Source organism: Eschscholzia californica, unplaced genomic scaffold, assembly GCF_041429995.1.
Source record: "Eschscholzia californica isolate CP2 unplaced genomic scaffold, dmEscCali1.0.p SCAF_4, whole genome shotgun sequence".
Taxonomy (NCBI): Eukaryota; Viridiplantae; Streptophyta; class Magnoliopsida; order Ranunculales; family Papaveraceae; genus Eschscholzia; species Eschscholzia californica.
Window position 1 is genome coordinate 21341745 of NW_028238461.1, and position 12522 is coordinate 21354266.

Here is a 12522-nt window from a genome sequence, read left to right on the forward strand (position 1 = left end):
TGGTTATATTACAAATATTTTGAATTTGTTATTAAATTTGCAAATTAAAATTCAAATTTATAATAATATAAATAATGATATTTTGTTAGTAAAGATGAAATTTTTTTGTTGAAATGAGTAGGTTATACTGTTTCTTTTTTGTTGAAATGAGTGGGTTATACTGTTATAGTAGGAGACAGAAAAGAGAGACTAACAGATGTAATGTGGAATAAAAGACTTTATTGTGGGGCCCTTATATACTTCAAATCACGTTGTTTTGGGCCCCAACGTGGGTAAATGACATCAATGTGGCCTTTCTCCTTTATAAAACTGTAGACTTGGCCGAAAATGATAAAGACACCTCCGCTTAAAATCCTCCTAAATGTGGCCCCAAAATTTGGGGCCCAAAGCGACGCTTTGTTCGCTTTGGGCCCAGGGTCGGGCCTGTTCATAGTTATGGTGATGATTGTTGGGGTGGTGGAAGGTGTTGGTTGTGGGGTTTAGGAATGAAGGAGATAAAATATTTTCTACTCTATAATCAATATATTTTTTTTTTCAGTTTGATCCTTATCAAAATTTGATTTTAGTCCATATTTACGCTGTAAATAGCAAAACCTTATTTACAGAAAAAGTGAAAAGATTCCAACTTTTGAACCCTCTAAATAGCCAAAGTAGCTCTCTAAATAATTTTGACCAAAAGTTGGTAGTTTTTTTTTTGAGAAAAGGAAATACCAAAGATTGGTAGTTGAATTTGGGTAAACAAAAAGAAAACAAAAAAATTTCACTCAGGTTATAGGATGGTGCGGACCAGCCTTCAAGACTGCTAGTGATACTGTCCGCTTTGGCACACCTGGGCCTCACGGTTCTAAAAGGCCTCACTAGGGAAGGGTGTTTAACCTCTTAAGAGGAGCACCACACTCCTGTCTCCCATCGATGTGGGATTGCTTTACAACAAACCATCCCAAGACCACATCACAGTAGAGCGAATCGTGTTGATAACGTGTTATAGGATGGTGCGGACCAGCCTTCAGAGCTCCTAGTGATACTGTCCGCTTTGGCACACTTGGGCCTCACGGTTCTAAAATGCCTCACTAAAGAAGGGTGCTTAACCTCTTAAGAGGAGCACCACACTTCTGTCTTCCACCGATGATGTGGGATTGCTTTACAACAACTCAAAATTATTTTTCTCTAACAATTTCATCAAAGTTGATCACTTTTGACCCTTGAGAATTTTCTTATTACGGAAAAGCCCTGGCCACACCTTAGTGGGACCAATTTCTAGTTCTTTCTTGTGCTTCTCCAAGTAATATTCAAGAGGCAGTCATTCTTATTCATTCTCTCCTTCTGTCTAGAGAGAGAGAGAGAGAGGGTTTTGAACTTGCGAGCGAGATAGATAGAGAGAAAGAGAAAAAAAATCTTGTCTCAGTTCAATTGATTTATTAATATTATTACTTCAATAATGGAAGAACTTCCAGAAGAAAATGGATACTTAAGCAACGAAACCACTACTGGAGACGAAGAAACCCTAAAGATATATTTTTCGAAACTCAAGCCACTCTGCTTAAACCTTCTTGAATTTCTCCAAAACCCTAAAAAAAATGTTACATCAATATCTCAACTTCACCAGATTCTTCATCAATCTCAACCATATCAATTGCAAAGTTTTCTCGAGTAAGTTTTACTTTCTCTTCTTTGGGGTTTCGATTGTTGGTTTAGCTAATTATGTATTTGCATAAGAGTTATAGTTTAAAGCTACAAACTTTATGAACAATCAAGTTCTAATATTTGTGCTTGCTTCTTTAATTTGTGGGATAATTTTAAATATCTCGATTAAAATTGTCAGATTGAAATTTTAGAACAGCTCAATTACCAGTCAATATAATCCTCCACTGAGTTTCGACACATATAAAGTTTGATGACCTAAAATTATTTACTTTCAGAGAAACTATTACGCAAATATAGAGTGAAGAAAATTGTTGAGCAAGAAAATGTGCAGGGGCACTTTTTTTTTTTTTTTCTGTTGATCTTTGAATAAAACTATGCTTATTCACGTTAACTTGTATGTTGTAATTTCCTTTATCAGTTACATATTGTTCCCATTGTTGCTTCTTCTGGATGCTGCCGTCAACTCAAGATCGCTACAAAATGAAGGGAAAGTAGGTTCGCCCGATGGCCCCAACACGCCACATGCAGTTAATGATAGGGTTGCCGAAGGTGTACTTCTTTGTCTTGAAGAGCTTCTGAAGAAATGCCATTTAGGATCTATAGATCAGGTACTTTGATTTAGAATATTTGATTCTTAAAAGTGATTGTTTTGTTACGAATTTTTGATTTTCGGACTGTAGTTATATTTTTGCAACAGTTAGAAGCTTGATATCTTTTTCTAGATCTGTTGGGAGTTTTCTTTTGGTGATGATACTGCAAGGAAATGTGTTAAATCAATAATTAGAGCCTTACATTTTCTTTAATTCCACAGATGTTTGTAGTGCTGAAAAAACTAACTTCTGGGGCTTTGCTTTCCCCTTCTCAAAGTGCTGAAGAATTTCGTGAAGGAATAGTGAGGTGCTTCAGAGCATTGTTTCTAAGGTTAAGCACATGCTCTGTTGAGTCTTGCATGTGTAAAAAGATTACTGGCTTGCCAGCTCTTACCGAGAGTAGCCGATGGCAGACTCCTGTGACTCCTTTAAAATACAGAGCAGAACCAAAAGAATGTTTACTTGCATTTTTTCAGTCAGAGGGCGCTTCTGCTGCTGTCGGGCATTGGCTTTCACTTCTTCTCAAAGTATGGATAACTTATATGATCGTTTATGTAGTATCCCATGGATATTTTTCATTGCCTTTTTCTCTTCTTCATTTATATCTGCAGATTTGGATCTGATCTCCATAAACTCATCTGTGAATACTAAATATCCACACATAGATTGCAGATAGCGAAGCGAAACGAGGTCATCGTGGAAGTGCTAAGCTCCGTGTGGAAGCCATTTTTACACTCCGTGTGCTTATTGCTAAGGTGAAACTGCAAAGTAGAGAAGTACAGAAAAAGAGTACTAATGATTTTGTATTTTTTTTCTATCCAAAAAAGTACACTTACGTAAGTGAACGCCAATATCAGACATATCTATTAAAAAGTTCATTTGCCAATGAACGGTTTTATTGATTGTGTCACTTTAAAGTTTAAAGTAAATGCATATCTCGAAATTGCAACATTATTATTCATGAATATGTACACCAAGAAATCATTAGGTGCGATGAAGCCCTCTTTGTTAGTTAGTGGTAACAAATGTTGCCGTCCACAACATTGGGTGAGGTTCGATCTTTGGGTGGTAAGGTTCTCCATATTCTATTAAACCGTGTGAACAATTTCGAAAAGGAAATTGTTACTTACTCCCAATTTCATTGGATTCTTCTCTTCCCCCTGGTTTCGCGATCCAGAGATTTTTTCTACTTGTTTGCTTGTTTTGCCTCATACCTTGACCATGTAAGTTGGTGACTCGTCACTACAGGTACCTGTGAACTTCCTCGTATTTATAGGGTGTTTGTAAATGAATCTTTATGTGTTAATGTAGCTACTTGTGATTAATATCCTGATTTTTTCACTAGTATGAGAAATCTGAGTATCCTTGCCTTGTTCTTTCACACATCACCCATGCTGCGCCAGGTACCGCAATTTAAAGCCACTAGATACATGTCTCTAATGCATGCACAGTGGCAGTTTCGAAACCAAGTGCTTATGCTAAATTCAGCTAGTCTTTTGTGTACATGCGCTTTAAGCTGAAGTGAGTCATAGTTTAAAGAATGAAAACAGAAATCTTTTATGTGTAAGAAACTATAGAAGTCCTATTAGCATCCCTAATAGTAAAATTGGTTATCCATAATTGGCAAAAGCTCAGTGTGTTGGGTATTCGGTTTTGAGTTTTGGAAATAAATCTGAACAATCTTTGGCTTAATATAGGCTTTCTTGTGAAGTCAACTAAAATCTTAAGTGTGACTGCTGATACCTTTTTCTTTTACATCTCTCTGTAGAGATACGTTATTTAATTGTTGTTTGTAATGCGTTATCGGGTTCTTTCAGGTTGGGACATCAGATGCACTTGCTTTTTTCTTACCTGGTGTTGTCAGCCAATTTGCAAAAGTCTTGCATGTCTCAAAGACAATGATAAGTGGTGCAGCTGGAAGCACTGAAGCGATGGACCAGACTGTTAGAGGTTTGGCCGAGTTTCTAATGATTGTCCTCAAGGACGACGATAATCTTTCTGGTCTTCAGATGTGCCTACATGACTCTACTGGCCTTCAACAAAAAGAAGATAAATCCATTCAAGCATTTCTAGAAGCATTACGTCATCGGCCTATTAATGCTCAAGATCAGTCTCAAGCACTAGTTGCATATCCTAAGGCTCCTGCCACAAGTACTTCCAAATTTGAAGAGAAAAGTAGCTCCGATTCTTCTAAAAAGTTACAATCTTTTTATGTGAACCGTACAAAAGATTGGATTGAGGAAACAACAACACACTTGGATAAACTGTTGTCTGCAACTTTTCCACATGTATGTTATTATATCTTAACTGGCAACTCGTATGCTATTTTGTCAAGCTCTAATTTGACGCAGCCAATTATGTATAGCTGTGTATTCTTTCCTACTCTAGTGATACGTGATTTCTTCTTTGTTCTCTAGCTTTGTGTGCATCCTGCAGAAAAGGTGAGGCGGGGACTTGTGGCTGCTATAGGAGGACTGTTGTCAAATTGTAGTTTCACGCTGAAGAAAAGCAGGTTGCTGCTTTTGGTGAGCTGAAATTGTTTGATATACTTCTCGTTATTTCATTTATCAGCCCTTCAAGAAAAATTAGCAAGTATTGGTTTAATGTGATGATCGGTTAGTTAGGTGTTGAAATCCTTTTAGTGGATCCATATTGTACACCAACATGTTCAGTGGCCCAAACTGACTTTCAAGGTTCTAAATATTTGTGTTGGAGTAATATTTATAAGTATTTTGAAGTGTGAACTGTGAAGTAATGGCCATTTTCCAAAGATACTGATAGAAGATTAATTTCAAAAAGTAAGTTACCATTGCAACCAATAATATTATCACTCTTGCACGTGCCTTTGTAGCATGCAATTCTGTGATCAGGTCCAAAAACACATTTCATGAATACGCTACTAAGCTCGTTCAGTATCTTGACATTTCTCTTAAATTTCAAACTGTTTAGGGCTTACGGTAGCTTATGTAAAATTTTATTGCAGGAGTGCTTATTTGTTCTGGTTTCTGATGAAACAGAGGAAGTGTCTATTGCTGCCCAGGAGTTCCTTGAATATTTTCTCACATCGAGTGAGAAGAAATCTTTAGAACAAGAAATTGCTGAAATCATGAATAAGTTGGTATTTTGCAACTCAAATAGACATTCTTTCTTTGTTTCTCTCTCTTTTGTTAGAAAAGTAGATATTCTTTCTGGCAGATAGTTTATGACTAAGTCACATTCCTGGCAGGATGATTGAGAAACTTCCTAAAGTTGTGCTTGGAGGTGAAGAGATTATTGCATTGTCCCATGCTCAGCGATTACTTGCAGTTATGTACTATGCAGGTCCTCAACTTGTGGTGGACCATATTCTTCGATCTCCTGTGAGTGCATAAATATTCTCACCTAATTAAAATGTCTGCCTAATCTCGTAATTTCTTTTTGAAGTGTAGTTTCCTAGGTTATAAAGCTGGACGGGACGGAACTCTTAATATATGTACTTTTAATAGTTTAGGATAATGTACCGTGTTCCCTTTTGTCGTTTCCCTCGAAGAAAATATTATTGACATTCTATTTTGTCTTTTGGTCATTGCCATTTTGAAGTGCCTATTTAGTGTTATATTTTTGCACTGCAGGTGACATCTGCTCACTTTTTTGATGTTTTAACTCTCTGCTTGAGTCAAAACTCTATGTACTCCGGTTCTCTTGACAAGCTTGTTTCCGCGAAGCCATTCTCAGCTGGATACTTGCACTCAATTACCGAGTTAACAGTTGGTTCTCGTTTCAACTGTGCCAACCCTGCTGTTATTAATGCAGCTTCGTCTAAAGTCTCCATCATCCCTGGCTTTTCTGACTACGATGTAGAAAATCCACGCAAAGTTGGATCTCAAGATCACGAGATTCCACGAATGCCTCCCTGGTTTCTTCGTGTTGGCAGTCAGAAACTATACCAGGCTCTTGCTGGAAGTCTTAGACTTGTTGGTTTATCCACTATAGCAGGTTGTCTTAGTTTTAAAACCATGCTTCTCTTTGAGCTTCTCTGTTTGTCTTATGGCACTCACTCTAAATATTTGTATTTTTTTCTGCTTATAATTAGATCCCAGAAGCGAAGTATCCTTATCTAATATCATTGATATTCCATTGAATTATATGCGTACGTTAATTACCGAGGTTAGGATGAGGGGATACCATAGAGAAAGCTGGCAGTCTTGGTATACCAGATGTGGTTGTGGACAGATGCTGCGTGAAGCGAGTACTGCAGCTTGTGTTTTGAATGAAATCATGTACGGTCTATCAGATCAATCTGTTAGTGTGTATGCCAACATGTTTCAAAAGTGTAAGATGAAAGAAGATGTAAAAGAGTATGTTGTTGGTGCTGCTGATGATCAGCCTTTTGGAGATAGGAAAAGCTTACTCAGTGGATCTTCTTGGCAGCTTACCAAGGGTAAGGATTCAAAAGGGCATCTGATAGATTCTATCGGCAGCATTATACATGAATATTTGTCTACCGAATTATGGGATCTTCCAACTGATCAGAGAGTTCAAGAATCTGACAGTGAAGCTGACGATATTACTTTGCATTTTATCAATGATACAGCAACACTTCACCAGGAAAGTGCCTCTTACTTTATTCACCGCTGACTATCTCCCTTGATCCACAATCAAGTTATGTATCTAGTTGTTTAACACTTCTATCCTTGGAATGATTGAAGTTTCTTTATTTTTTTCCTAACAGGTTATAATTGATGGAATAGGGATCTTCAATATATGTCTGGGAAAAGATTTTGCTACTAGTGGATTTCTTCATTCCTCACTTTATCTGTTACTTGAGAATCTAATGGTCCCCAGCTATCAAATAAGAAGTGCTTCAGATGCTGTCTTACGCGTAATTTCTTCCTTGTCTGGTCATGCTAATGTGAGTTTCACTCTGTAATCTCTGATTGGTGATTTATGATGTTCATGAATGGTATGATGATATTGTTTTGTACGTGATGATAGGTCGGGAACTTAGTTGTGGCTAATGCTGACTATATAATTGATTCATTATGCCGACAATTACGTCATTTGGATCTCAATCCTCACGTCCCTAATGTGCTTGCTGCTATGCTATCTTATGTTGGGGTTGCTCATGAAGTAATGCCATTATTGGAGGAGCCGGTATGCTTTCTAACAACCAAATATTGAGATTTGTGACTGTGTCTCTAGTAAGGCATGAAGTTCTGTTTTGTGTCAACGGTTAGTATAAGATATTAATATATCATTATCTTCGCTGTGTTTAATCATTGTTAGTTTGATTTGTGAATATTAGTTTTCCCATTTTTGATCTTGCAGCACTACTTGGTTATTCTGGTTTTATACATATTCTGATTTTTACATGTGATTTTTTTTTTAAATTTCAAGTTTTCCAAATGTTACACTCATTTAGTTTTACTGTTGTTGATCTTGTATCTTTGTCAGCTTCGATCTGTCTCATCGGAACTTGAGGTTATTGGCAGACATCAGCACCCAATTTTAACCATTCCATTTCTGAAGGTTATCTCTGTGAACTATATTTCAGGCAGAAATTTCATTCCTTTAATTCTACGGTTACTTCAAATGTATTTACTCTTCTAGGCGACGGAGTAAACCTGTTTATCTGATAGGTTGATTCTAGAAGTCTTTGCATTTTCCTTTGCTGTTCACCATGAATTAGTATGAGATTGGTCTAAGTTGCTGGACTAGGGTGATTCATGTGTTGGAATCCTGTGCACTAACATGATCTAAGCACACCTTTTTTTTCTGTCTCTATGTAAATCGACGAACGAAAAACTTTATTTGTTCTTCTCGTGGTAATGATAGATGTTACTGTCTACCTCTCGCTGCAGTACTCTAAACTCTGTCTTCACTCTTCACCAGGAAATTACCAATTTTTTCCATATAAATCTATATAATTAGTTAGTTGATTTATACAAGATATTTCAGTTAACTAGTTAAGATTTTAACTTTTATTGAGAAGTGTAGTTGTTCGAGTTTAGGTATATATTGCATATGCATTATATAAAGTATATATTGTGTAGGGAAAGAGTTCAAATTGCCTTACGACTTAGAATGTTTATACCGAAGAGGTGAATCCCTAGCTTACAACATAAGAACTTGGTAGTAAGTGATCTGAGTTGCAAGTAACATCAAAGATGATTGAAGTTCACTAGTATGTCTTAAAATTTTCACGATTTTTTGGTTCTGATTTGCTAAAATTTTCGTTATGATGTGATTCCTTATCTAGGCTGTTGCTGAAATTGCGAAGGCATCTAAACACGAAGCTTGTTCAATGCCCACTAATTCAGAGTCATATTCCAATCATGTCAAACTCAAGGTGTCCAACATGAAGGCAAGAATGCTACCGGGACAAAATCATTTGTCACATGATACTCAAGTATGCTCCACAGAATCAGGTAATAACTTTTTGACAGAAGAACTATGCATTCTATTATTCATTGCAACTTGTTTATTTTGCAAATGCCACCTTATCTTGCCTCAAAGATCTCTCGACCATGTTGCTATCATGTAGAAGGACACCTTTAGTTGTGAACATGTGACGAGGTAGTAGAATTTGCAGATACCAATGGTGATGATGATAATATGCATCTGGAGTACTGGGAGCAAATGCTGTTAAAGTTGAATGAATCTAAAAGATATAGGAAAATAGTTGCATCAGTTGTTGATTCATGCTTAAAAGCTGCAACCCCTTTACTTGCTTCAGCGAAGGAAGCTACATGCTTGCTGGCTCTGAACATAATAGAGGTAAATCTTTGGTCACTACAATACGATTTTGAGCCTTGAAGATGTCCAAATTAAAGTCCTTTTTTTTTTCTTAACTGCTACACCAAAGCTCTAGAATGGACTTGCATATGAGAGTAATGAGCTAGCGAAAATGGGGTAGGCTACTTTCCCTCACTAATGCTAATGTCTGCTTGAGATGACATTGTTTTACTTTACACCTCACATCTATAATGAGATGGCATTTCGCTCTTCTACATGATCTCAAATAATTGAATCCATGATACACGAAGTGCCACCTCAGTAACTCTTTTGAGTAAAAGAAAGATTTCCCGAAAAATTGTGCCTCTTAGTCAACATGAAAATGGTTGAATTTATTTGGACCTATATGGAAGTTTGTTTTTGACACTATTGAAAACAAACTATAAGTAATATTTCTCATATTTTAGGATGGGATTGCTGCACTTGCAAAAGTTGAAGAAGCTTATAGGCACGAGAAGGAAACAAAAGAAGCACTTGAAGAGGCAATTCAGTTGTGCGCATTCCATGATCTTCAGGACAATCTAGATGTCGCTGAAGAAGGCAACGATGAGAACCGCTTGCTTCCAGCAATGAACAAAATATGGCCTTACTTGGTTGTCTGCATTAGATGTAAAAATCTAGTGGTACGCTCAATCCTCTCTATGGTTACCTTGTTTAGAATAGTCGTTGATTTAATTTCTAATTACTCCGACTTCTGAGCTTTTTGACAACTATATGGCATTAAGTTGGTAGTGTTGACTTTATCGAAGGCTCTGCATTATTGCCTCCGCAAAGGCTTTAAAAGCCTGTACCTTATCATAGTAAACTTTTGGTTATCTGTTGATTTAATCTACTAATTCATGCAAAATGTGTATCATATTCCCATATTTATTGGCTGCCGCCGTACCCCGTCCCTCTTCAGTATTAGGCAGTTTTGCCCGTCTGCTTTTTGCCTCTCGCACTCTTGCACACCACACATGGCACTATCAAGTTTCTTCCTTTTGAATGTTTTAAAAGTGTTATTTATTTCTGCAGGCCATCAAGAGATGCTTAGATGTCGTAAGCTCTGTAGTTCAGATCTGTGGAGGAGACTTCTTTTCTCGCCGATTTCTCCAAGACGGTGTCCACTTCTGGAAACTGCTAAATACATCTCCATTTTATAAAAAGCCAACATTCAGTGATTCAAAAATGCCTCTGCAACTTCCGTACAGGAGTTTCTCTACTAGTTCAGTGGAGTCAGTGGCCGAATCGTCCAGTCTAAAAGTTCAAGCAGCGACTCTCAATATGGTTGCTGATTTGTCCAAGAACAAGAGAAGCGCATCTGCGTTGCAAGCCGTTTTGAAGAAGGTAAGTGGTCTAGTAGTCGGAATTGCTTGTAGTGGAATAATAGGTCTTCGCGATGCTTCAGTTAATGCATTACTAGGGCTTTCTTGCATCGACCCGGACCTTATTTGGCTTCTTTTAGCCGATGTTTATTACTCCTTGAAGAAGAGTGATATTCCTCAACCACCCGATGTAGATTTACCGGAGATCTCCAATCTCTTGCCTCCTCCGCTGTCTCAAAAAGAGTATTTATATGCTCAGTACGGAGGAGAAAGTTTTGGATTTGGAATAGATTTTTCTTCAGTGGAATTAGTGTTTCAGAAACTGCAACTTTAGATTTTTCTTTGTCAATGTACAGCTAAAATGCTTTTGATGATCTCTTGTACTAACTTATTATAATAACTTGGCATGTAAATTATCGTCACAATTTTGATAACCGGAATTGGAAGTTGTGTTAATTATTTTTAGGGTTTGGTTCATAGTTTCCGGGGCACTTGGAATATTTTATTTTGTTTCAGTTATGAGCTTAAGTCCCATGATGTCAAGTAACAGCGTATTTCATAAAAGTTTCGGTGATGCAATCTACATGGGATTCGAATTTAATGATGGTTTGGGACAAAACTAAACTGTTAAGGGTACAAATTGCTTCCACTGACCGTCCATACTCCGCTTAGAATTGAATCTTCAACAACAATTACAGGGATTAGAAAAACTTAATCAATCATATTGGGAGCAGAGGGCAAAGCCCAATTCCGTATATATGGGTGATTGTAACACAACAGCTTTTCATAGAAGGAAGATTAATTGTATCCAATATTTCAAATTGGGCAATACATGGATTACTAATAACACGATAATTGGTTAGCCCTCCCGTTTTTTCAGAGCTTTACTGCAGAACTGGTGCTTGAATTCAGGAATTCAATATCGATGGAGGAGTATACCCGGGTGAGACGAAATACACGAGACAATAAACAAGGTTTCTTGACTTTACCTTAGCACTAGTTGGTAATTGTGTTTGTTCCCCTCAATAATTGCAACATCTCCGCGAAACTTGTCTCTCTTATAACTTATCAAGCTGTTTTGTCATATAAGATGAGTACAACTTCTGTAGAAATAAAAGTAAGCAAAGAAACTTTGTTTATTTCTTTGAAGCATCCAGTACTCAAACAAATCATAGGAGTGAACTAGGACGACTCGTTGCTTTAACGTGGTTGAATTTTAAAGTGTAGTGAGAAACATGTTTGATGGGGTTGGTCTTGAGGAAGTAAGTGATGATGGCTGGACTCAACCTAATTTCTACTCCCATCTCTTCAAACCTTCCATTACAACTCACATCTCTTATCTATAAACAACCTATAGTTGGCTTTGGTGTTTCAACATAGATGACGACTCAAAGAAGAAACGCAGAAGAATGTGAAGCCAAAGCAATTCTCTATGGCATAAACTGGGCAGCAGAAAACAACGTAAAGTATCTACACATAGAAAACGACAACAAAAACATTATCGATCATCTCCAACACAAACAGAATGAGGTCCACTGGCAATCGACGACGCACATAACAAAGACCCAACAACAGGAAGTAAAATTCAAAGAAATTCGATACACTCATATACCTCTAAGGAAAATTTTGTAGGCAATGCTCGAATTGTTATAAGAAATGTATTTTGCAGACTTGGTCAATATATTATGGCCAAGTTTCGTTAAAGGCAATGCTCAAAGTTGTCTTCTTCTTCTTCTTTCTTTCTTGGGTATAAGAATTACATCATCAAGTAATGAAGAGTCCATGTCAATTGAGATACATAGCCCAAAGAAACAGTAGACATGATTTCTCGAGTTAATCTAATGGAGTAATGGTACAAACTTTCCATTGTTCTAATGTATAAACATATTTCAAATTCTTAATGGCAGCTATTCTATAACCCTGTTGGGATTATACAATGGTTGGGCCCATTTGGGTGATTCCATGGTTGGGCCCATTACCATCTAATAATTAATTGAGAGTGAGCCTCACCCACTCACTACTAGTCAAGACTATTTGTCTTCTAGTTAGCACATGGGTGGGCTCCACCTCTAGAAGGAAGATGACATTCAAAGCTTTCTTTCTCTAGACAATTAATGTCCCACATCTCTCAACTAGTGAAAGTAAAGGTGTCTTATAATAAGTTGCTTGACAACTCATTGTAAAGCACATGGTGGTGTAGAGAAGGCTCC

At 37.2% G+C, this 12522-nt stretch overlaps 1 protein-coding gene across 1 annotated transcript; it reads left to right on the forward strand.

Moving 5' to 3' along the window:
• Nucleotides 1-1130: 1130 nt before the first annotated feature.
• Nucleotides 1131-10763, forward strand: LOC147543604 (ARM repeat superfamily protein). The gene is made up of 17 exons (XM_086672839.1): nucleotides 1131-1650; nucleotides 2063-2252; nucleotides 2456-2761; nucleotides 2900-2989; nucleotides 4052-4522; nucleotides 4652-4759; nucleotides 5218-5348; nucleotides 5461-5593; nucleotides 5846-6209; nucleotides 6307-6818; nucleotides 6943-7125; nucleotides 7209-7367; nucleotides 7668-7742; nucleotides 8473-8641; nucleotides 8806-8990; nucleotides 9416-9631; nucleotides 10023-10763. The coding sequence occupies exons 1-17, from the start codon at nucleotides 1439-1441 to the stop codon at nucleotides 10644-10646; spliced, it is 4128 nt and encodes a 1375-aa protein (XP_086528965.1). The 5' UTR covers nucleotides 1131-1438; the 3' UTR covers nucleotides 10647-10763.
• The last annotated feature ends 1759 nt before the right edge of the window (nucleotides 10764-12522 follow it).